General features: G+C 43.5%; 1 protein-coding gene across 1 annotated transcript in view; it reads right to left on the bottom strand.

Moving 5' to 3' along the window:
• Positions 1-25,671, bottom strand: part of LOC139376175 (obscurin, cytoskeletal calmodulin and titin-interacting RhoGEF b) — a 100,786-nt gene that overhangs the window by 20,614 nt on the left and 54,501 nt on the right. The window contains exons 42-55 of the mRNA XM_071118448.1: positions 21,165-21,431; positions 20,678-20,944; positions 20,262-20,528; positions 19,423-19,692; positions 17,207-17,470; positions 16,238-16,516; positions 15,494-15,751; positions 14,930-15,196; positions 10,166-10,432; positions 9,629-9,904; positions 9,215-9,487; positions 2,745-3,035; positions 2,218-2,490; positions 485-1,825 (exon numbers count right to left, since the gene is read on the bottom strand). Of these exons, the coding sequence (XP_070974549.1) occupies positions 485-1,825; positions 2,218-2,490; positions 2,745-3,035; positions 9,215-9,487; positions 9,629-9,904; positions 10,166-10,432; positions 14,930-15,196; positions 15,494-15,751; positions 16,238-16,516; positions 17,207-17,470; positions 19,423-19,692; positions 20,262-20,528; positions 20,678-20,944; positions 21,165-21,431 (4,860 nt within the window). The remainder of the gene's footprint in view (positions 1-484; positions 1,826-2,217; positions 2,491-2,744; positions 3,036-9,214; positions 9,488-9,628; positions 9,905-10,165; positions 10,433-14,929; positions 15,197-15,493; positions 15,752-16,237; positions 16,517-17,206; positions 17,471-19,422; positions 19,693-20,261; positions 20,529-20,677; positions 20,945-21,164; positions 21,432-25,671) is intronic.

Genomic DNA, 25,671 nt, shown 5'->3' with positions numbered 1-25,671 from the left:
CCATCAGCCAGTGCACCTTGTCAAGCTTGGCCTCCGCCACACACTCCAGGTGGATTAAATGATGCATAATATAGCTATTATATGATCCATTGTAGTCCGATTAATATTGTAAAGCAAAATACTGTGTTTGTGCAACATTGCGATGTCGACGCATGGTACATTTTCATACATTTCAAACCTAGAGCATCAATTATTAAAATCGATACAAACATTACATTATGGCTGATAGTACATTTGTTGAAAGGAAGAGCATTACAAACCAGAAACATGTACCGCCGGCAGGTATTAAAGTAACGCTGCGGTAGTTCAGTCCGGTGTCTATTTAATTTAAACTCACATACCCTAGAAATGAAATTACAATTGCTAATGCTAGAGGACATATATAAGTTGTTTGTAATAAGATAGGGTGTCTCTAGGTCTATCGAACTCTGAGTAATTTGGAAAAAAACTGTTACTTTTGTCCCCTACTCTCCTGTTTTCCTACCGGAGGCTCCTGTCATGAACGCGGGCAGCTGCTTCTCCTGTGTGGGTGTTGCAGAGCCATCTTGGGTGTATCCCATCTTCATGATGCGCAGCTCCACTTTGAGAGGTCCAGCCTCCTGGATGGTGGTCTCCACAGGCATCCCCTGGGCCGTGAACATCTCCTGAAAGTGCAGCGACGCCACCTGGGCCTCAGACCGCGTGTCAAAGCGGATGTAGAGGTAGCGCTCGTCCTCACGGTACGATTTGGGCTCGGGGGCCTTCAGCTCAGCCTCATCGTCACAGCTGACGAACGACTCCTCCTCCGACGTGGCCGGCAGCCGTGTGCGGAGGAGGCGGCGCAGCCGTTTGCTGGCCTGCCTCAAAGACTCGTCCATCTCGCTTTCTGCAGACGAGCTCTCCGCCTCGCTGTCGGCGCTGTAGCCCATGGTCAGGGGCCTCCTTCCAGATGCCTCCCGTGCCGAGCCTACTGTCACCTTGCCGCTGTGGATGGTCACGCCGAACTTGTTGGTGACCTCACATGTGTAGATGCCCGTGTCCTTGGTGGTAACGGCGGTGATTACCAGAGAGCAGGTGCCATCGTTGTAGATGTCGATGTGGTGGTGTTTGCTGTCCACAAGGGGCTCGCCGTCCTTCAGCCAGCGCACCTTGTCGGGCTTTCCCTCAACCACACACTCCAGGTGGATGGTGCCATTGGGCTCCTTGGTCTGGTCCTTGAAGACGTCCTTGAAGACTGGACACATGTCCTTGCAGGACTTGTAGCCCTTGAACGCAGCCTGGATCTTGACAGCAGCATCCAGCAGCCCCTTTTCTTCATCCTCCTCATTTCCGCACCCAGTGATCTCTGTGGTCTGTGCTGTGATCTGCTGTCCTGAAGATGAGGTCTGTAGGACTGTGGTCTGTTGCACTGAGGTCTGTTGCACTGAGGTCTGTGCATAGAACTTCTCAGTTGAGATGGACTCTGTCTGGTCGGATGCAGAGAGGGAGGACTTGCTGCTCTTCTTCAGGTAGGACACCAGCGTTGGAACCCTGGACTCATCCTCAGAGCTGGTGTGTAGATTGGTATCCAACTCCTTCTTCTTTGTGATGATGACAGGCTCCACAATCTTCTCCTTTTCCTTTTCGTTCACCTTCTCTGGGGCTTTCTTCTCCTTGACTGGCTCCTTGGGTGTTTTGGGCTCCTTGTCCTCCTCATCAGGCAGCTCAGAGATGGAGTCGAGGGTGGGCTCTCGGCTCATGCGGCGTTTCTTGGCCAGGGCCTCCCACAGCGCATGGACATCACCCTCGGAGGCAGCCTCAGGAGGCAGGCTGGGCTGGGCCCCCTCCAACTTAACCCCATCAGCACCTACAACCAGGGCACAATGGAATGTTTTATGCAGCAAACTGACACCTGTAACATCTATAGTATAGCAGCCCCAAAACACACACACACACACACGTAAGAACTTCATCTATGTTGATCATGTAGTGGTAAATAACTGTGGGACTATAATTTTTTTCTGATAGGAGAAGTGTCCACACCACCCATCTTTTTCAGGAATGAGCTCACCATCACCATCTGCTAGAACTAGCTAACCAACTTACCTTAACTTGCCCCTCAAATAACAAACACCTCTCCACCAAGATTCCAGTTTGGTTTGAGGAAAATAGCGTACGAGTTTCACAATAAATAAATGTCAGCAGATGGAAATACCAAGTTGCATGGTATAATAGTCTGTCTTGTTTGGGAGTCTGTACCTGTTGGTAAATAGAGATTAATGGAGCTTTCTGCCTCGTCTGAGGCTACACAGGTGTACACTCCCTGGTCAGCAGACTCAAAGTCTTTGATCAGCAGCACTTGTGTCTTGCCCTCGATGGTGACCTGGTATTTGACCCCAAACTCCAGCTCCTTGTTGTCTCTGAGCCAGGTGACCGAGCTGCCCTCAGCAGAGAGCTGGCACTCTACACGGGCCATCTTACCCTCCTGCAAGCCTGGACAGGCCAACTGCTGGGTCACTGTGATCGGAGCCTCTGTGGAACAAAACAATTGAATGATTGATATATATATATATTTTTTTTCCAATAAATGGGACACTACATACACAATTCATGCCAATGTAAAATGTATTGCACTCACCTGAGTTGTATGCAAATGATGTAACTAATACATACATTATCTAGGACTAGGTTATAAGTATATTGTTCAACATGCTGGGCTTGAGACAGAGCCATATAGGCATATAATTGTTCTGCTCAGGTTTGTGCGCATCATATAGCCAACTCACCCAGCTGAACGGTCTGAGGCAGCTGGACAGGTTCTCCAGTCCCAGCTCTGTTGATGGCTGCCACCCTAAACCTGTAGCCGCTCCCTGGGATGAGGTTATCCACAGAGAACTCTGTGTTACACACAGGCTCTGCATGGCACGGAAGCCAGAGGGCGCTGTCTGCCAGCCTCATCTCCACCCTGTAACCCAGAATGGGGCTGCCTCCATCGCTGAGAGGTGTGAACCAGGACAGGGTCACCCCCTGTTTATGCTTACTGACCAGCTCTGGGTCCTCCGGGGGGTCTGGAAAGGCTATATAAGGAGGGAGAATGGGTCAGTGGTGGGTTTGAAGAGCGATGAATAGGAGAAAGAGAGGGGAATGGACCTGAAAATATTGCATTTCGCTTCCCTGGAGAAAGCTACAGTCCGGTCCAAAATGATTGGCGTCATTTTCGAGCAAAAAAGACTATAAATATAAATAATTCAAATTCTGAGCTATATTGTATGCTCAAAAAAATACAACATTTACAGTGCATTCGGAAAGTATTCAGACCCCTTGACTTTTCCCATATTTTGTCATGTTACAGCCAAATTCTAAAATGGATTAAATAAAACATTTCCTCATCAATCTACACATAACAAAAATAAAAACAGAAATCCCTTATTTACATAAGTGTTCAGACCCTTTACTATGAGACTCGAAATTGAGCTCAGGTGCATCCTGTTCCCATTGATCCTGCTTGATGTTTATACAACTTAATTTGAGTCCACCTGTGGTAAATTATATTTATTGGGCATAAAAAAGGTACACACCGGTCTATATAAGGTCCCACAGTTGACAGTGCATGTCAGAGCAAAAACCAAGCCATGAGGTCGAAGGAATTGTCCGTAGAGCTCCGAGACAGAATTGTGTCGAGGCACAGATCTGGGGAAGGGTACCAAAAAAAGAACACAGTGGCCTCCATCATTCTTAAAAGGAAGAAGTTTGGAACCCACAAAGACTCTTCCTAGAGCTGGCTGCTCCACCAAACTGAGCAATTCGGGAACAAGAGCCTTGGTCAGGGAGGTGACCAAAAACCCGATGGTCACTCTGACAGAGCTCCAGAGTCCCTCTATGGAGATGGGAGAATCTTCCAGAAGGACAACTATCTCTGCAGCACTCCACCAATCAGGCCTTTATGGTAGAGTGGCCAGACAGAAGCCACTCCTCATTAAAATGCACATGACAGCCCACGTGGAGTTTGCCAAAGGGCACCTAAAAGACAAGATTCTCTGGTCTGATGAAACCAAGATGGAACTCTTTAGCCTATATGCCAAACATTACGTCTGGAGGAAACCTGGCACCATCCCTAAAGTGAAGCATTGTGGTGGCAGCATCATGCTGTGGGGATGTTTTTCAGTGGCAGAGATACTTGTCAGGATCGAATGAAAGATGAACGGAGCAAAGTACAGAGAGATCCTTGATGAAAACCTGCTCCAGAGCGCTCAGGACCTCAGACTGTGGCAACAAGACTCTAAGCACACAGCCAAGACAATGCAGGAGTGGCTTTGGGACAAGTCTCTGAATGTCCTTGAGTGGCCCAGCCAGAGCCCGGGCTTGAACCCAATCAAACATCTCTGGAGAGACTTGAAAACAGATATGCAGTGACACTCCCATCCAAACTGACAGAGCTTGAGAGGATCTTCAGAGAAGAATGGGAGAAACTCCCCAAATACAGGTGCAACGCTTGTAGCGTCAAACCTAAGAAGACTTGAGGCTGTAATAGCTTTCAAAGGTGCTTAAACAAAGTACTGAGTAAAGAGTCAGAGTTTTTATAAAGTTATTTTTTGTAAACATTTCTAAAAACCTGTTTTGGTTTTGTCATTATGGGGTATTGTGTGTAGATTGATGAACATTTAATTAAAACCTGTTAGGCCTAGGCAGAATACTGCCCCCTTTGGAGGAATTGCGTGCCCATAGTAAACTGAAAAAAAATCTGTCCAAAATTGCTAATATATGCATATAATAATTATTATTGGATAGAAAACACTCTAAAGCTTCTAAAACCGTTGGAATTATGTCTGTAAGTATAGCAGAACTCACAGGGCAGGCATTCTTCCAAACTAGTTTTGGGATCATGAAAGTTGGGGCAACTTTGACGTGATCGCCCCCACCTTTCCCAACCAGCTATGGATCTGGGGACACTTTCTATGTCTTCCACTAGATGTCCTCATTCAGTAGAGCGTTTAATCGTTCAAATCCCGCAAGTTTTGGCACTATGGGAGTGAATTGAGTGAGTGTCGCGAGAAAATACCTGTGCGTTAGGGCGCGAATTGGTCCCATCCATTCCTTTGTTCCAGCTCTCGGGAGGAGAAGTAACAATGACCGGTTGAATTGAGAATTGTTTTGTATGTTTAGGACATCCTAAAGCTTGATTCTGCACTTAGTTTGACCTGTTTAGTCGACATATAATATGTAATTTTGAAGTTTTGATGCGCAACTTTTCGGGACCAGAGGAAATTTTGGGTGCATTTCAGCTGATATTGCTAGCAGATGCTAATACAAAGACACAAGACTTGAAACCAAACAATGTTTTGGGTAAGTATGACCCCTTCCAGTACATTCTGAACGAAGACCATCAAAGGTAAGGGAATATTTATGTTGTAAATTTGTGTTTCTGTTGACTCCAACATAGCGGAGAAATATTGCTTATATCTGAGCGCCGTCTCAGAATATTGAATAGTGAGCAATTTCTGTAACGTTAAAAAGAAATGTGACAAAGCGATTGCATTAAGAAGCAGTGTATCTTTCTAACTATATGTAGAACATGTATATTTAGTCAAAGTTTATGATGTCTATTTATGTTATCTTGTGGCGCTATCTATAATTTCTACAGACTTTTTTGAGTATTTTCTGAACATGAATTCAATGTAAATGGATATTTATGGATATAAATGGCATATTATTGAAAAAAAAAGGGGAACCCCTCATTAAGAATAAGGATGTAACGTAAAAAATGTGGAAAAAGTCAAGGGTCCTGAATACCTTCCTAAAGCACTGTATAATACTAATACAATTGCTCGGAAATATATATATTTTTAACAAGCACCCCTAAAGATTTTATAAATAAAATGAAACCATTCAACTTTTTAAGTTAATCTCAGTTTAAGGAACTATATTTGTGGCTTCTTGTTTCACTGGGGTATAAAAATGAGTTGACAGGCATGTCAACGTTTGCAATTGCAACAAATAATCTGCTCAGACCCCAACCAAGGATCATCAAAAGTCGTGCTATAAATTCACAGACAACAAAGATTCCTTGATGTCCTTCCAGATTCCCTCTGTCTACCCAAGGACGCCAGAGGACAAAAATCAGTTAACCACCTAACTGAGGAACTCAATTGCGCAATACCCTAGATGCAGTTGCACCCCTAAAAACTAAAAACATTTCTCATAAGAAACTAGCTCCCTGGTACACAGAAAATACCCGAGCTCTGAAGCAAGCTTCCAGAAAATTGGAACGGAAATGGCGCCACACCAAACTGGAAGTCTTCCGACTAGCTTGGAAAGACAGTACTGTGCAGTACCGAAGAGCCCTTACTGCTGCTCGATCATCCTATTTTTCTAACTTAATTGAGGAAAATAAGAACAATCCGAAATTCCTTTTTGATACTGTCGCAAAGCTAACTAAAAAGCAGCATTCCCCAAGAGAGGATGACTTTCACTTTAGCAGTGATAAATTCATGAACTTCTTTGAGGAAAAGATTATGATTATTAGAAAGCAAATTACGGACTCCTCCTTAAATCTGCGTATTCCTTCAAAGCTCAGTTGTCCTGAGTCTGCACAACTCTGCCAGGACCTAGGATCAAGAGAGACGCTCAAGTGTTTTAGTACTATATCTCTTGACACAATGATGAAAATAATCATGGCCTCTAAACCTTCAAGCTGCATACTGGACCCTATTCCAACTAAACTACTGAAAGAGCTGCTTCCTGTGCTTGGCCCTCCTATTTTGAACATAATAAACGGCTCTCTATCCACCGGATGTGTACCAAACTCACTAAAAGTGGCAGTAATAAAGCCTCTATTGAAAAAGCCAAACCTTGACCCAGAAAATATAAAAAACTATCGGCCTATATCGAATCTTCCATTCCGCTCAAAAATTTTAGAAAAGGCTGTTGCGCAACAACTCACTGCCTTCCTGATGACAAACAATGTATACGAAATGCTTCAGTTTGGTTTTAGACCCCATCATAGCACTGAGACGGCACTTGTGAAAGTGGTAAATGACATTTTAATGGCATCGGACCGAGGCTCTGCATCTGTCCTCGTGCTGCTCCAGTTTAAACTGTTCTGCCTTATTATTATTCGACCATGCTGGTCATTTATGAACATTTGAACATCTTGGCCATGTTCTGTTATAATCTCCACCCGGCACAGCCAGAAGAGGACTGGCCACCCCACATAGCCTGGTTCCTATCTAGGTTTCTTCCTAGGTTTTGGCCTTTCTAGGGAGTTTTTCCTAGCCACCGTGCTTCTACACCTGCATTGCTTGCTGTTTGGGGTTTTAGGCTGGGTTTCTGTACAGCACTTTGAGATATCAGCTGATGTACGAAGGGCTATATAAATACATTTGATTTGATGTAAAATTCCTTTGTCATTCATCAGCATGGGAAAAGGCAAAGAGCTCACAAATGAAGAGACAAATGGTTGCTGACCTTCACAAATCAGGCAATAGGTACAAAAACTTTGCAAACATAATAAATATACCACTTACCACCATAAGGGCAACAATTAAGAAGTTTAAAACCACTGGAACAGTGGTACATTTGTCTGGTATTGGACGCAGGTGTATCTATTCCGAACACACAGTGAGGAAGATCAGCTTTAATATTGCAGATAGATTGTGAGTTCTTTGCGGGCGGCAGGTAGCCTAGTGGTTCGAGCATTGGCCCAGTAACCGCAAGGTTGTTAGATCAAATCCCTGAGCTGACAAGGTAAAAAATGTGTCTTTCTGCCCCTGAACAAGGCAGTTATCCCACTGTTTCTAGTCTGTCATTGTAAATTAGAGTTTGTTCTTAACTGACTTGCCTAGTTAAATAAAGTTACAATACATTTAAAATAAAATCTATGTAATTGTAGGCATAATTTCCAATCCCCTACATATTTAGGGAAAACAATACTTAGACTTCTGCTTCCAGTTTATATATACTATATACATTTTATAGACACAGTATATTTTACACTAGTTATCTCCTTTTATTTGTTTTTAGTCCCCCTTTGAGCTACCCTCAACCCCTCCCCTTATCTCTGAAAACCATCCAGTTTACTAATTGCCTTGTAAATTCTGAATCCTTCTCATAGTTACCAACAGATTGTAAATGAAAGATGACATTTTTTACTCAGAGTATTATTATATTATTGATCGATTGACTATTTCTTTTCAAGTCACCCAACAGTGCTATTTACAGAGTTATACTCCAGGTATATGTTGCAATTCTTCAGTCATTCCTGAACCTGCGGCCAAAAACAAGCTACATATGGGCAGAACCAAAACAAGGGATCTAATGATTCTGTCTCTTCACAGCAACATCTGCAGAGCTTGAATGGTTGTATCCGCCATGTACATAACATTCTATAAGTTGGAAGAATCCTATGCATCAGAGGTAACTCTGAGTCTTCCTTTCCTGTGGCGGTCCTCATGAGAGCCAGTTTCATCACAGCGCTTGAAGGTTTTTGCGAATGCACTTGAAGAAACTTTAAAAGTTCTTGAAATGTTCAACATTGACTGACTTTCACATCTTAAAGTAATGATGGACTGTCATTTCTCTTTGCTTATTTGAGCTGTTCTTTCCATAATATGGACTTGGTCTTTTACAAAATAGGGCTATCTACTGTATACCACTCCACCTTGTCACAACACAACTGATTGACTCAAACGGTTTGGGAGTGAAAGAAATAACACAAATTAACTTTTAACAAGGCACACCTGTTAATTGAAATGCATTCCAGCATTCCTCATAAAGCTGGTTGAAAGAATGTCAGGAGTGTGCAAAGCTGTCATCAAGGCAAAGTGGCTACTTTGAATAATCTGAAATTTACAATATATTTAGATTTGTTAAACACTTTGCAGGTTACTACAAAATTCCATATGTGTGATTTCATAGCTCTGATGTCTTCACTATTATTCTACAATGTAGAAAATAGTAAAAATAAAGAAATACCCTTGAATGAGTAGGTACTTGACTGGAACTGTAATTAGGCCAGTTTAATTTTGTCTGGCTTGCCATTTCAAATAAAGTTGACATGTTTTGTTCATATAATTTCAAAACAAAGTTGTTCGGTGTAGGCAGAGCCATAAGTAAATAGGTAAACTGGGATATTACTAAATAATTAATCAGGGTGATTTTTCCACAAATAGACAGGCATTTATATTTCCATGGTAGCAAGATCTTACGTATTTTTGCAAACGTTCTATTCAAATGCATTGTAGTGAGACCACACACTTACTGATGACAGTGAGCTTGGCCATGGAAATGGCGTCCCTGGCAGCAAAGGTGATCTCCTGTGGTGGCATGGCTGGGGCCTGTCTCAGCACCAGTTGGTAGAAGCAACCGTCAGCCTGCATGGCCCAGGTGTTATCATTCTTTAGCTCGGCTCCGTTAGAGTACCAGGCTACCTCCGCCTCAGGCACAGGCTCGGTCAGCACGCAGCTGAACTCTACTTTCTCTCCCACCACAGCTACCTTATCCTCCAGACCGCTCACCACATCCAGCTGCCAGCCTACGCACACAAAAGCCACTTCATATCATATCATATATGGCAGTTCTTCCTTATTTTCAGCTGTAGTATGTCATAGTATATTTCACCGTAAGACCAGGCCTTTGCAAAAACAATAACTAACTTACTGACAAACAAACAAACCTTTGACGTTGAGCATGGCAGAGGTCGCTGCGGTGCCCGCCTGGAAGGTCACTTTGCAGTTGTCCCCGACGTGCAGGTCCTTTAGCAGCAGCAGGTGGCGGCGGCCACTCTCGAAGGACACAATCTCAGTGGTTGGCGAATCCTTCACCGGCTTGCCGTCAATGAGCCAGCAGCTGTCTTTGATCTCGCAACGAGAGATCGAGCACTCGAACAGGGCCTCGCCGCCGTCGATGGTGTCCATGTTCTCCAGGCCCTGGAGGATTTCAATGGGTTTGGCTATAGGGGAGAAGAGGAGAGCAGGGTTTATTGTAAGATAATAGCTTTATCTGAGAGGGGAGAATGTGTCATAAAAGAAGCCTTTTCCCCACTGTTGGTGGGGATTTTATGTTCACAGTGGCCTATAGGACAAGTGGATTTTTTATTGCTAGACACTTGCTACTATTCAAGCTGAAACTCACAATGAAAACCTGCAAAAACTGCATGAAATGGGGAGGGGAGGGTAGCTAGGTGCTCTTTCCTAAGAGAAGAGAAGCTCACCTTCCACCTCCAGGGAGGCGACCACGCAGGTCCCCTCTGCCTCACAGGAGTACGTCCCCCTGTCCTCAGTGGACACGTGGCTAATGTACAAGCGGGCCACGGTCCAGTCCTGCTCCACTACCACCCTCCTGCCGTCAGGCTCCAACGGCCTCCCGTTTCTTTTCCACTGGGCCTGGACCGGCCGGGAGTACTGGCAGATGAACTCAGCCGGCTGGTCCTCAGCCACACGGAGGTCCTGCATCTCACTCACCACCTCTACTGTGGGTTCTGAGAGTGGGGGCAGTGGTCAAGGGTCATATGACAAGGCCATCATGACTGACATGCACTCTCTCCACATGGCGAAGAATGACACCTGGGCTTTATAAACACTCCAGTACACCTTGGAGTATTTTTGGTTTATTTTACTTTTAATTGAATTAACTTTATTTATCCCCAGTGGGGAAATTGTATACATTAGAGATTTACTGGTGGTATCAGAGGTGGCTTAGTATTTTAGTAATGTGCATAGAGTTGCCTTGATCCACAGTACATCTTATGGATGCAGCACTCAGTGCCCAAATACAGTATGTACTTAGATACAGAATGTGAATGTTTACACTGTGACCGTTGTTTTTGCAACTCCAAACTGAAGGGAGAGTGAAAAGCCAAAATGTCTCAAGAGGCAGAGGGAGTTGGACACAACTCCTGCACACTAACCAACCAATGAGAAAGAGGAAATATGCCAATGGGTGGCTAGAGAAGACATACAGAGCAAAGGCAGGAAGGGTTAGAGAGTTTTAGTTTTAGGCAGGCTAGGGGCGGTGCATTGCAGGGTGGAAGTGAGGCTGAGAGTAATTAAAGGGAATGTGGCCGGCCAGGGTGGATGGGTGAAGCAGCACTGCCCAACTACTGCTGCTTCTCTTCATACAGCAGCAACGTTTGTTTACAGGTCAAATCTCCTACTGTAGCCACAGAACTACAAAGTCAAAGCCAAGCTCAGTTAAAATACTCTGTAAAATACTCTCTGTGACACGTTGTCTTTTATTATTTTTGAACTACCCGTGTGCACACATGACTTCTTAGCAGCAATCATACATCACACATACTGCCACAAAATGATTAAAACGACATCATATGCAATCTATTTCAATGTGAATATACTACAGTAGGCAGATACGATTTCAATAATTCTGAATAATATTATAGTGGATGCTTGCTAGAACTGTACATTATGACTAAAATAAACTGAACAAAAATATAACATATAATAATTTCAAAGATTTTACCGAGTTACAGTTCATATATGGAAATCAGTCAATTGAAATAAATTCATTAGGCCCTAATCTATTGATTTCACATGACTGGGCAGGGGCGCAGCCATGGGGGGGCCTAGGGGGGCATAGGCCCACCCACTTGGGAGCCAGGCCCACCCACTGAGGAGCCAGGCCTAGCTGATCAGAATGAGTTTTTCCCCACAAAAAGGCTTTATTATAGACAGAAATCCCAGGGGTGAAGAAGCCGGATGTGGAGGTCCTGGGCTGGTGTGGTTACACATGGTCTGTGGTTGTGAGGCCGGTTGGACATACTGACAAATTCCCTAAAACAACATTGGAAGTGGCTTGAACACTTAATTCTCTGGCAGCACCTCTAGTGGACATTCCTGCAGTCAGCATGCTTAACTGCACGCTCCCTCAAAACTTCAGACATCTGTGTCATTGTGTTAGGTAACAAAACTAGACATTTTAGAGTGGACTTTATTTTCCCCAGCACAAGGTGCACCTGTGTAATGATCATGTTGTTTAATCACCTTCTTGATATGCCACACCTGTCAGGTGGATGGATTATTATGGCAAAGGAGAAATGCTCACCAACAGAGAAATAAACTTTTTGTGCTTATGGAACATTTCTGAGATATTTTCTTTCAGCTCATGAAACATGGAACCAACACTTCATATGCTGCATTGATATTTTTGTTCAGCGTATGTCCACCAGTCCTACTCTATTCCGATTACTGTAGATACTGTGTACAGTGCCTTGCGAAAGTATTCGGCCCTCTTGAACTTTGCGACCTTTTGCCACATTTCAGGCTTTAAACATAAAGATATAAAACTGTATTTTTTTGTGAAGAATCAACAACAAGTGGGACACAATCATGAAGTGGAACGACATTTATTGGATATTTCAAACTTTTTTAACAAATCAAAAACTGAAAAATTGGGCGTGCAAAATTATTCAGCCCCCTTAAGTTAATACTTTGTAGCGCCACCTTTTGCTGCGATTACAGCTGTAAGTCGCTTGGGGTATGTGTCTATCAGTTTTGCACATCGAGAGACTGAAATTATTTCCCATTCCTCCTTGCAAAACAGCTCGAGCTCAGTGAGGTTGGATGGAGAGCATTTGTGAACAGCAGTTTTCAGTTCTTTCCACAGATTCTCGATTGGATTCAGGTCTGGACTTTGACTTGGCCATTCTAACACCTGGATATGTTTATTTTTGAACCATTCCATTGTAGATTTTGCTTTATGTTTTGGATCATTGTCTTGTTGGAAGACAAATCTCCGTCCCAGTCTCAGGTCTTTTGCAGACTCCATCAGGTTTTCTTCCAGAATGGTCCTGTATTTGGCTCCATCCATCTTCCCATCAATTTTAACCATCTTCCCTGTCCCTGCTGAAGAAAAGCAGGCCCAAACCATGATGCTGCCACCACCATGTTTGACAGTGGGGATGGTGTGTTCAGGGTGATGAGCTGTGTTGCTTTTACGCCAAACATAACGTCTTGCATTGTTGCCAAAAAGTTCAATTTTGGTTTCATCTGACCAGAGCACCTTCTTCCACATGTTTGGTGTGTCTCCCAGGTGGCTTGTGGCAAACTTTAAACAACACTTTTTATGGATATCTTTAAGAAATGGCTTTCTTCTTGCCACTCTTCCATAAAGGCCAGATTTGTGCAATATACGACTGATTGTTGTCCTATGGACAGAGTCTCCCACCTCAGCTGTAGATCTCTGCAGTTCATCCAGAGTGATCATGGGCCTCTTGGCTGCATCTCTGATCAGTCTTCTCCTTGTATGAGCTGAAAGTTTAGAGGGACGGCCAGGTCTTGGTAGATTTGCAGTGGTCTGATACTCCTTCCATTTCAATATTATCGCTTGCACAGTGCTCCTTGGGATGTTTAAAGCTTGGGAAATCTTTTTGTATCCAAATCCGGCTTTAAGCTTCTTCACAACAGTATCTCGGACCTGCCTGGTGTGTTCCTTGTTCTTCATGATGCTCTCTGCGCTTTTAACGGACCTCTGAGACTATCACAGTGCAGGTGCATTTATACGGAGACTTGATTACACACAGGTGGATTGTATTTATCATCATTAGTCATTTAGGTCAACATTGGATCATTCAGAGATCCTCACTGAACTTCTGGAGAGAGTTTGCTGCACTGAAAGTAAAGGGGCTGAATAATTTTGCTCGCCCAATTTTTCAGTTTTTGATTTGTTAAAAAAGTTTGAAATATCCAATAAATGTCGTTCCACTTCATGATTGTGTCCCACTTGTTGTTGATTCTTCACAAAAAAATACAGTTTTATATCTTTATGTTTGAAGCCTGAAATGTGGCAAAAGGTCGCAAAGTTCAAGGGGGCCGAATACTTTCGCAAGGCACTGTATCTGTAAACCACAACTGTTAGGTACCATTTGCCATTATTAGCTAAAAGTACTACACAATTGAACTAAGGGTGTGAATCCTCATTGACTAGCATAGCTCTTGCTGCATATCACTAAGAAACTGGTGGAAACCTCATCTAGTGCCGTGCCATCCGGTATGTTTTGGTCCCATCAAAAGTACACAGCATGAAAACTCTCGTTCTAACTCTATTAGTGAAATGACTCAAATGTATGCTCCTGCATGGAAGCATGCATGGATGAGGAACAAAAAGTCATTAGCTACTGATCTAGTCATTCCTACTACTGAGGAGTTTTGAACTCTTGAGAACACCTACATTAAACTGTCAAGAATAACATTAGCCTTGGACAAAACGTGTGAAAAGAGTAGACATTTTTAGTGTACAACCAATGCGGGTTCCTAATAGCTGTAATTCATCTAAATTGCTCTGGTGGTAACTCTGAAAATGAAATAAATATCAGAATTTAAAATGGTATCTAATCACAATTTTCAGTGGGGATTTTTTTATAGAGGGAAAAGTATACCAAAAATCATTCATTGACAGTCCCCCAGTGTGTGCGTATAATGAGCATTGATGCTTTGCGATAATAAAGATTACTTCGACCTTGACCTGTCTCATTCCTCATTTAAACTTGGACTTTAAGTAGGCAAGCATTCTTACACACTTCATTGTGTTATTTATTCCCAACACATTCCATGATACAATCTATAGTTTGTTCAGCTGACGTGACATAATGCGCGAAAAATGCCAATGGGATTTATGCCACAAATGCTTAAATGTTAGCATGTGGAAACGGTGCCAGGGAAACTAAACCAAAGCATGGATTACTGTCATACCATGCTTATAGGCTAAGGAAACCAACGTGTCACTTTGTAATTTGGTGAACTATCCCTTTAACCATATGTATTCCATCAAGACTGGAAACTTCAAAATGACATCCTACAACTGATCATCTTTAACTTGCTGACGTGACATACAGTACACTTATTGAAACCACCACGACTATCTAAAACCGTTAGGAATGAATTCCTTCATCCTTGAGAAAAGAAAAGACCAGACCATACAGAAATGAACCCTCTCAGAGAGAGACGGTGTAGTGACATTATACCTTGCACTGCCACTAATGCCGTGGTGAGCTGGTCTCCAGCATCACAGGTGTAGTAGCCGTTGTCCTCTGGCTCCAGGTTGCGAATGTGGAGCTCCTGAACGCAGCCCTCCTGCCTCATCTCGTACTTCTTACCAGCCTGGAGGATTGCGCCTCCCTTCCTCCACTCCACGTGAGTGCCCGCCTTGGAGAGCTCACAGTGCAGAGTGATATCATCACCCTCCTGGGCTTCCTGGTTCTTCAGCTCCTTCTGAAAGAATGCCGGGGCACCTGGTGGAAGTAAGAGACATGACATATGAGTTGGACAGAGGATGTAAAATAGTGTTGGTGACAGTGGCCGACGTGGACAGGGGAGTAAGATGGCTCTGTTAGTGTATGTTGATGGAAGACTGGGTGCATGGTAGTTTGTAGAGGGCAAAACAGTCAAGAAGAGTATTGTGGGGGAACTCATCCTGAGTTTATCTTGATCCAGAGCATTCACTGTGAGGATTGGGCTGGTAACTATTTTGTGGTATTAGATGCAGTGTAGAGGGTCCAGACTTTTATAGTGCCGGCACCCTTCTTTACCTTCCACAGTCAAGGTGACGGTGCACTGTGCATCCCCGGTATCGCAGCAGTAAGTTCCAGAGTCCTCCATCTCCAGGTTGTGGATGCGCAGCTGCAGGAGAGCTCCATTCTTCCGCAGGTCGTACTTGAGTCCTGCTTTGATGGCCACATCATTCCTGCTCCAGGTGACGGTGGCCGTGGGGTCGGAGACAGTGCAGGACAGGGTGACTGTCTCGCCCTCCAAGGCCACTGTATCGTGAGGCTTCTCAAGGATTAAGGCTGTAGATATGGGAAATCCCAAGCTAAGTACAGTGTAATGCACTTTGAGTGTCAAGAGTCATAGGTCAAACTTGTATGGTTTTTATATGTGCAGTATTTAATGTGTCTCTTTTTCCACAGGTCTACAATCTCTTTTATGTACTTACAGTAGCATGCCAATGATAGTCTTTGTGGTTATGTCCATTAGGCATGCATCACTTCACTGATAGTCAGCAAAGTGATATGTTAATATCAGCAACAAACGTCTTGTTGTCAACTTCATTTTATAGTATCTTTGAAGACAGATATGCTATAAAAAGAAAAGCCAGGAGGATGACCAACACACGTCTAAAGAAAGGATGGAATGGATGACGCCGCACAGCAGAGGAACAAAGAGTGTTCTAACGTGCCAAGACAAAGCTGTTTGATGGAAGACAGAGATGGAGAGATGGAGATGGGTGAGGACTAGGAGGCCATCTTCAACATCTCCGTTAACGTCTCTATTACCTTTGGGCTTCTCTTCCACCAGTAGGCAAGCAACGGTCTTCTCCTCGCCCACCACAAACGCCACGTCCCCTGATTCATCGGGGGTGACCATCTGTAGTGTCAGCCGGTGTACCCGGCCCTGGCAGGCCATCTGGTTCAGGTCGTTGTTCTGGAGGAGGTTATCGCCCAGCCACCACTCTCCGTTGGTCACGCCCTCCTGGGACAACTCACACGCAAAGACAGCATCCTGCCCGGTGGTCACTGTGATGTCGTGCAGCTCCCGAGTGATGCGCACAGACTCTGGAGGTGAATGAATGTGATGACGGGGAGTGAGAGATCTAAAGGTTCCTAGGGTCAGGGTTTCCCAGGGGATTCATTAAGGTGAAACACTCAGGCATTAGAGCACCACCATTGGTATCCTGATTTAAAAGTGAGATCTAAAGAGGATGCACAATTGCACTCAGGAGACACCAGTTCATGGAGTTTGCTGAGGTTATTTATGTCTACTCAACGTTTAGGATTCTTTCTCAATTAAAGAGTACAATATTACACAAACACATTTTCACTTCCTATGTGATGGCTATCGTGTAGGAAGGTAGACATAAGTACAAAAAAATGATCTCTGACAAAATACATAGTATAGGTCTGAATATGACAACAAAACCAACACAAACTGCATACTGCAGTCCCCAACATGGCAAATAGATTGGGGTTCAAATGTAAAAACACATAGATTATGAAACCTATATTTCATGATCAACTACAATGTTATTGTTGCCCCTACAACTATGTGAAATAATAGATAACGTGCTTACTCACAGATTACCCTTAAAAAACGGGTTACAACAAGTTTGGCTACAACAATATCCAAGTAAAAGAACATTAAGAAGGACGTTCTTAGTATGTCGGCACACAGAATGAAAGCAGTGGATAATGTAGAGTGACAGCAAACCAGTAGCGACAGACATGAACACAGCCACGTTTTATTACCTTTGACTGTCAGGGTGGCTGTGCTCTGCTTATCCCCGGCATCGCAGGTGTACTCTCCAGCATCTTCAGCCTTTAACTTGTGAACCATCAGGATGTAGGTAGAACCTGTGTGCTCCATGGAATACTTCTCCCCCTGGGTGAGGAGCACGGAGCCCCTTCTCCAGGTCACCTTGCCATCAGCACTGATCTCACAGGTCAGGGAAACACTGCCTCCCTCCACTGCTTCCTGGCTCTCCAGCTCCTTCTTGAACACCACAGGGGCCCCTGCCCGGGAAACAGCAAGATGGAAACAGACCGCCACAAGGTTAGGATGGATGGAGACGGGAGGCAGTGGGAGTGGACACGGACGGGACGGACATTCAAGCACATCCAATATCTTGAAAGGAAACATTCAATACAACATTTAAAAGCATTTGTTATAAAAACATTTATCCACTATAGGTTTCAAATAGCATAGGTCTCAAAGGACAAAAACAGGGAGATTTCTTGTTTCTTGCTATTTTGTAATGTGAGTGAAATTAACAAGTGGCCTACCAATGGCATGCACTGCTATACCAATCGATGTCCACAACAAGATGACCATGAATTGAGAGATCCAGAATGGGTTGCTAGATCAAATCCCAGAGCTGACGAGGTAAAAATCTGTCGTTCTGCCCCTAAACAAGGCAGTTAACCCACTGTTCCGAGGCCGTCATTGTAAATAAGAATTCGTTCTTAACTGACTTGCCTAGTTAAATAAAGGTTAAATAAAAAATGGTTAGGCCTAGGAAAGGTGAGTGATTAGGAGACATACATTATATAACCCCTTACCTCAGACTTTATGGTATAAGTGCCCTTTACTTTCATTTAATGGGTATAAGCACCTCTTACCTCGGACAGTCAGGCTGTAAAATGAGTTTGGAATGGACTCCGGGTATTGAGGTAAAATGGTTAGGTCTAGTAAAGGTGAGTGATAAAGAGACTCATGTTATACATATATTATATAACAGCTTACCTCAGACTATACAGTATATGTACCCTTTACCTTGGACGGTCAGGCTATGAAACAGGTGTGGAATGAACAAAAGGGATCCAGGTATCGGGTACAATGGGAGAGGATAAGAGGTGATCAACAGACTTGTACCCCTTACCTCGTAAAGTACAATGAATTCGGAATGGCTCCAAGTATTGGGAAAGAATGGAAAAGGGTTTGTACTGATCAGCAGACTCATACTGTACACTAGTCTATATATAGTATTATAACCCCTTACCTTAGACTATGTACAGTTACCATTTACATAAGATGATATACAATTGAAGTCGGAGGTTTACATGCAAGTATATTTAAACTCAGTTTTTCACAATTCCTGACGTTTAATCCAAGTAAAAATGATCTGTCTTAGGTCAGTTAGGGTCACCACCTTATTTTAAGAATGTAAAATGTCAGAATAATAGTAGAGAGAACTATTTATTTCAACTTTTATTTCTTTCATCACATTCCCAATGGGTCAGAAGTTTACATGCACTCAATTAGTATTTGTAAGCATTGCTTTAAAATTCTTTAACTTGGGTCAACATTTTGGGTAGCCTTCCACAAGCTTCCCACAATTGGTTGGGTGAATTTTGGCCCATTCCTCCTGACAGAGCTGGTGTAACTGAGTCAGGTTTGTAGGACTCCTTGCTCGCACATGCTTTGTCAGCCCACACATTTTCTGTAGGATTGAGGTCAGGGCTTTGTGATGGCCACTCCAATACCTTGACTTTGTTGACCTTAAGCCATTTTACTACAACTTTGGAAGTTTTCTTGGGGTCATTGTCCATTTGGAAGACCCATTTGCGACCAAGCTTTAACTTCCTGACTGATGTCTTGAGATGTTGCTTCAATATATCCACATAATTGTCCTGCCTCATGATGCCATCTATTTTGTGAAGTACACCAGTCCCTCCAGCACCCCCACAACATGATGCCGCCACCCCCAATTACTTAAAAATCATACAATGTGATTTTCTGGATTTTTGTTTTAAGATTCCGTCTCTCACAGTTGAAGTGTACCTATGATAAAAATTACAAACCTCTACATGCTTTGTAAGTAGGAAAACCTGCAAAATCGGCAGTGTATCAAATACTTGTTCTCCCCTCTGTGTGTGTGTGTATATATATATATATATATATAAATAGGCCTAATGTACCCCTTAACTTAAACAGGCAGGGTATAAAACGGATTTTGTCCCCTTACCTCGGACGGTCAGGCTTGCGGTGGAGGTATGGTGACCCACGGTGAAGGTGACTGTGCCCGAGTCGGCCTGGGTGACCCCCCTGAGGGTGAGGCTGTGCACCTTGCCCTGGGCACGGATCAGGTTCATTTCATTGTTCTGCAGAGGGACGTCCGCAAGCTTCCACTGGACCTCCTTGGCGTCATCGTGGGACAGATGGCACTCAAAGTGGACATCCTCCCCCTCGTGCACTGAACAGCTGTTCAAGACCTTCACTATGGTCACCTCCACCTCTGTTTGATAAAGCCAGTCATGTGTTGTTACTGGCTAGATGTGAAGCTTACTCTAAAAGGACAGATAATGTCTATATGGGTGTTAATGGTTAGGTGCCAACAGAAATAGGGCACCTTACCATGTACACTCAGTACAGTTACAGTACAGAGACAACGGTTAAGAGTACGGTTGTGGAAAAGACACAAGGTTGCACCTGTCAACACAGAAAACAGACGAAATGGAAGTGTGAGACAGTCCGTTGCCCCTAACAGTGGAATGGAATGGTGGAAAGGTTATGATGGTAGACGTGTAGAGGAAGATGAGTGAAGGATATGAAGGACATAGGAAGTTTTAAGTGACTGAAGAAAAGTATGAAGATCACCAAGCATTCATTCGGTGCCCTTTAAGGCCTTTGGTCCTCTAAAGCCTAGCGTGACATTAGTCTTGTGGGAATCACTCAGGATGGAAAGTGGTTGGTAGGGATTGAGTGAATTAGAAGATAAGTGCCATGATTCAAGAGGTGTGTAAGAGAGAGAATGATTGAGAAGAATGGCAGAAGACAATATCAGACTTTCATCTTGTTCCCTACCCTGTACAGTGAGCACGGAGGAGGTTTTCTGGTAACCTGTGTCACAGATATACTCCCCAGAGTCAGCCCCTTGTAGGCTATAGATGATAAGCTTCACAATGGCCCCTTCCTGTTTCAGCTGATACTTGTTGTTAGACTCCAGGACCCTGTCGCCCCGGCTCCAGACAACGCTGGCCCCAGGCTTGGTGATCTCACAGCGGAGGATGGCGATCTCACCTGCGTCCCACTCTAGATTCTGTAGTCGAGTTTTGAAGTAAACGGGCAGGGCTAAGTAGGAACGGTAGAGGTTGGGAGAGGTGAGATAGTGAAACCTTTTGAGAGCAGAATTATGCCCCCAAACCACAATTAATACACGAGGGAATTTTGTTTCACAACAGCACAACTGCTAAAACAGAATACTTTTTTTCTCAGCCTACCCTTCACAGAAAGGTGTGCTGTGGTTTTCCGGTCACCACTGTCACAGGTGTAGCTGCCTGAGTCTTCTGGGTCTAGGTTTTGGATGACTAGCCTAGCGCTGTGCCCTTCCTGGATGATGTTATACTTGGCACAGAGGCAAAGACCCACCTCCCCCTTCCTCCATTCCACAGGGACTCCAGGTTTAGAAAGCTCACAGTGCAGGGTAACACTGCCCCCCTCCTCAGCCTGTTGGCTCTGCAGCTCTTTAGTGAAAATGACTGGGAGAGCTGACAAATAAAAATCCCAAAAGATGAATTATAAGTCTACAGATCCAAAAAGCTTTAATGAAAAAAATGGTAGGCATCATTCCAAGGTAACTGTTTTGTTACATAACTTTAACTTTGACTGTTTATTGCATTTCTGTTAATACATGTGGAGCTCCAGTTTAAGTGTTGTGCTAGTGATGAATGGAGCAGCAGTGACAAGGTCTTCATCATCCTACTGTACCATTGACTTTCAGGCATGCTGAGCTCTCTGTGTCTCCAGTCCTGCACTGGTAGCTCCCTGTGTCTTCGGGTTTCAAATCACAGACTTGGAGGTCCACACGGCAATCTTTCTGCTTCATCTGGTACTTTTCTCCAGACTTCAGCACCTGTGTTCCCTTCCTCCATTCCACAGGGACTCCAGGTTTAGAGAGCTCACAGTGCAGGGTAACACTGCCCCCCTCTTCAGCCTCCTGACTCTGCAGATCTTGTTTGAATATGACTGGGAGAGCTGAGAAATGAAAGGGTTAAAAAAAAGGTATCTGCAGACTGCATTCACTGTCACAATGCCTCAATAAGAGATATTGCTAAACCATATGGAGAAGAAGTTCCCAATGGAACGATGTCTCTATGTATGGTGAACACTTTCAAGGACCATTTATATATGCACTCTCCTCTGCTTGGTGTCCGTCCAGACATGCAGCTGTAAAAAAAGAATTTGCTGTGTGACCTACCAACACCACCACCACCACCACCACCTTGAAAGTGAGATTTTAACTATGGGTTTACACATAACCAAGATGATTTGTGCACAGCACAGCATGAAGAATCCTGGTCTCTGACTAAATTTGACATTTTGTACGCAGAATTCCATTGGAATATCATCATCAAGCTACAAAGAATCTACAACAAGTACACTCCTGCAAGGTCAACAATAGACAACAAAGCTAAATCTATCCTGTTGTCTAGTAATTTACCCCACTTTACCCCTACCTACAATATACCGCATGTACATAGTTACCTCAATTACCTCGTCGCCCTGCACTTCAACTCATGACTGGTATTCCCTGTATATCGCCATCTTATTTTTACTCGTTATTCACTGTGTATTTATTGACACTATTTCTGTTTTTATTTCTATCTTTGTTTCGCTCTGCGTTGTTGGAAAAGGACCCGTAAGTAAGCATTTCACTGTTAGTCTACTCATGTGGTTTATGTAGCATGTGACAAAAACATTCTATTTGAAAAGACAACAAAATAAAGACCTACTTCCTGCTTCCCATTTAAGGGCAAGAATTTTTTTTACTATATTAGCCCACACAGCTACAAGGATCCACTTCCATGTTCGGTTTAAGACCTCATATTGAAGCTTAAAGAGACCCCAACTGATATATAGAACCATCTTAAAATGATTTACTTTGGTTTAGATACAAGCATCATGAAAAAAGGTAACTTAACTTAATCCTCTGGCTCAACTTATCCCAAAACCTCTACCTTAACCGTTACGCCAAGAGGTCAAACTCCTTGGGGAGGTCGCTAGGTGTTGGGTTAAAGGAAAAATCCACCCAAAACCACTCATTTCTAATTTTACAATGTTAAATAACAGTAATATATGTTTTTTTTTTTTTTTGTGAACCATTGTTTTATTTTGTCGTTATAATAGCAACGTGAAAATCATTGTGGAAATCTGTTGCAGCTCAAGTCGACTATACAACCAACAATGCAATGCTCTCTTTATGGGCTGGCTGGCTAGCTAACAAGCAAATGTAGCTACACACAACAATACCAAAGTAAATATCAGCATGTGAAGTAGCTAGTTGTAAAATCGCCTAAAACTGCACTATCAATTTAGGAGTCTACAATTTCACCGTGTTCAACCAGCAGGATGATGTGTCGCACAGAGTGGAGCCTGACATTCACCAACGGCCATGCAACGACACCATGAAATTCACGCTGGACTGAAGAGGCAGACAAATACGGTAGGAGAAATGTGGTGGACCATCTGCTAAATGTACAGTTTTATTGTAGTGCTACGTCATACTGGTCGAATTTCTACCTGCTTGAATGGCAATAGCTCAGATACACGTGAAAACATGAAATGACCCTGGGAATCGCTAAAACATCGCTCAGAGACATATATTTAAAAAATATATATATATACACACATTTAAAAATATGAATATATCCTTTGAGGTCGCTACATTACCCGTTTCCTTTGGGAGAGTGTGTCCCCACGCTTCTCTATACCCCTCACGTGTCCCTCAAGTGTACACACCTCTCCAATGGCCTCAGGGGTGCCATCCCACTTTGGACACCAATGTAGCAAATTCGGGGGGTAGCCTTAACTTAACTTCAACACCTGGACAAGACCACTAAATGAAGCAAAGACCTAGAAAATGAGCCACAATGATAAAACAGTGTATTAAGTTTGCCTGAAAAGATTGGCCTAAGAGCACCAGATCCTATGTAAATGCGACACAATGCACAGGTAGATTATGAGCTCAACAGGCAACAGATCTGTCTTTATTTGTACTGGCTCAACAGACACACTAGAAAAAAATGTATGAGCTCAACAGACACAATAGAAAAAAAGGTATGAGCTCAACAGACCCACTAGAAAAAAAGGTATGAGCTCAACAGACCCACTAGAGAAAAATGTATGAGCGCAACAGACCCACTAGAGAAAAAAGATGTGAGCTCAACAGACAACAGATAGCTCGTATTCCTACCAGGTCCTTCCTCTACCGTCTTCTTTTCTACTGTCTCCTCCTTCTGGGGCTACAGTTTGGGAACAGCAGTAGCAGCAGGCTTCACAGCTATGGCAAAATACCAAAATGACTACCGGTGTATGATTTAACTTCCTTATCTGTCTAGCAAGCAGAATGCTAAACAAAAAGCATGAGAACATGAACATAAACGTGTCATACAACAGTACTCAAAGAGAGAAACCAGTGACACAGACTACCAAAAAATTGCCTACACTGCAAGTGAGGGACAAAGATGAAACAAAATAAGATTACTGGACACACTAACACGACTACAAGATTATGCAGAGACCCCAAAATGTGCCATACCATGGAAACCACATGTTTGACTCCATTCCATTGATTCCATTCCAGCCATTAGAATGAGCCCGTCCTCCTATTGCTCCTCCCACCAGCCTCCACCGTATGACGCAATATACATTCCTGTTTATGCTGTCACATGATTCATTGCGTTATCTGCCTTTATAACAAAACGTTTTTTTAAACAAACACCCCCATTCAAATCGAGGGAAAATGAATCAGACCAAGAAAAAACATATTGGTATATGTCAAGTAAAGAAAACACTCACGTGGCATATACTAAGAGGATCGCAAGATGATGCACAGACCCCACAAATAAGCCACACCGTGCTGAAGCCACAAACGATGTCCGCTTGAACAGATAGGCCAACGAGCAGCAGTTCCTATCTGACTGACATTATCCACCAGATTCAAAAACACATAACATACAGAAACACCAGAATACAGTATTGAAATTGCTGTGACATGCATGAGCTATGAGCTCAACGGACAAGAGATACACGATGCTCGTCGAACATCTCATTCCAAAATCATGGGCATTAATATGGAGTTGGTCCCCCTTTGCTGCTATAACAGCCTCCAAAAAAGCTCTTCTGGGAAGGCTTTACATCAGATGTTGGAACATTGCTGCAGGGACTTACTTCCATTCAGCCACAAGAGCATTAGTGAGGTCGGGCACCGATGTCATCCCAAAGGCATTCGATTGGGTTGATGTCAGGGCTCTGTGCAGGCCAGTCAAGTTCTTCCATACCGATCGCCACAAACCATTTTTGTATACACCTCCCTTGTGCATGTGGGCATTGTCATGCTGAAACAGGAAAGGACCTTCCCCAAACTGTTGCCACAAAGTTAGAAGCACAGAATCATCTAGAATGTCATTGCATGCTGTAGTGTTAAGATTTCCCTTCATTGGAACTAAGGGGCCTAGCCCGAACCATGAAAAAGAGCCCCGCTCGGCTATGGAAACCCATTTCACGAAGCTCCCGACTAACAGTTCTGGTGCTGACATTGCTTCCAAAGGGTTTTTGGAACTCTGAAGTGAGTATTGTTTAGCACTCGGGGGTCTCGGTCTGTGAGCTTGTGTGGCCTACTGTACCACTTCGCAGCTGAGTTGTTGTTGCTCCTAGATGTTTCCACTTCACAATAACAGCCCTTACAGTTGACCCGGGCAGCTCTAGCAGGGCAGAAATTTGACGAACTGCCTTGTTGGAAATGTGGCATCCTATGACTGTGCCAAGTTGAAAGTCATTGAGCTCTTTAGTAAGGTCATTCTAATGCCAATGTTTGTCTATGGAGATTGCATGGATGTGTGCTCGATTTTACACAGGTGTCCGAAACGGGAGTGGTTGAAATAGCCAAATCCACTAATTTGAAGGTGTTACCACATACTTTTGTATAAATAGTGGAGCTCATATTTTTCTACCATAGGCTTCTACCATGGTCTTCTTCTCTACTGTCTCCTTCTGAGGCTCCGTTTTGGGCGTGGCAGGAGGAGTAGGGCTGCAGGCTTAGAGACTATTACAAAACACCACAATAACTAAACATTCTTCAACAAGTAGCCAGAAATATTTGTCTTTTCAACTGTCTCCTTCTGGGGTTCTGGTTTGGTGGCAGCAGGAACAGCAGGCTTCAAAGCTTCAAAATTCCTTTTTCAGCTCAACAAACAGTGGCACAAACAAACCACAA

The sequence above is a fragment of the Oncorhynchus clarkii genome, chromosome 20 (genome assembly GCF_045791955.1).
Source record: "Oncorhynchus clarkii lewisi isolate Uvic-CL-2024 chromosome 20, UVic_Ocla_1.0, whole genome shotgun sequence".
In the NCBI taxonomy this organism is placed as follows: Eukaryota; Metazoa; Chordata; class Actinopteri; order Salmoniformes; family Salmonidae; genus Oncorhynchus; species Oncorhynchus clarkii.
The sequence above is the reverse complement of the archived record's forward strand: the minus strand, read 5'-3'. Positions and strand labels throughout refer to the sequence as shown.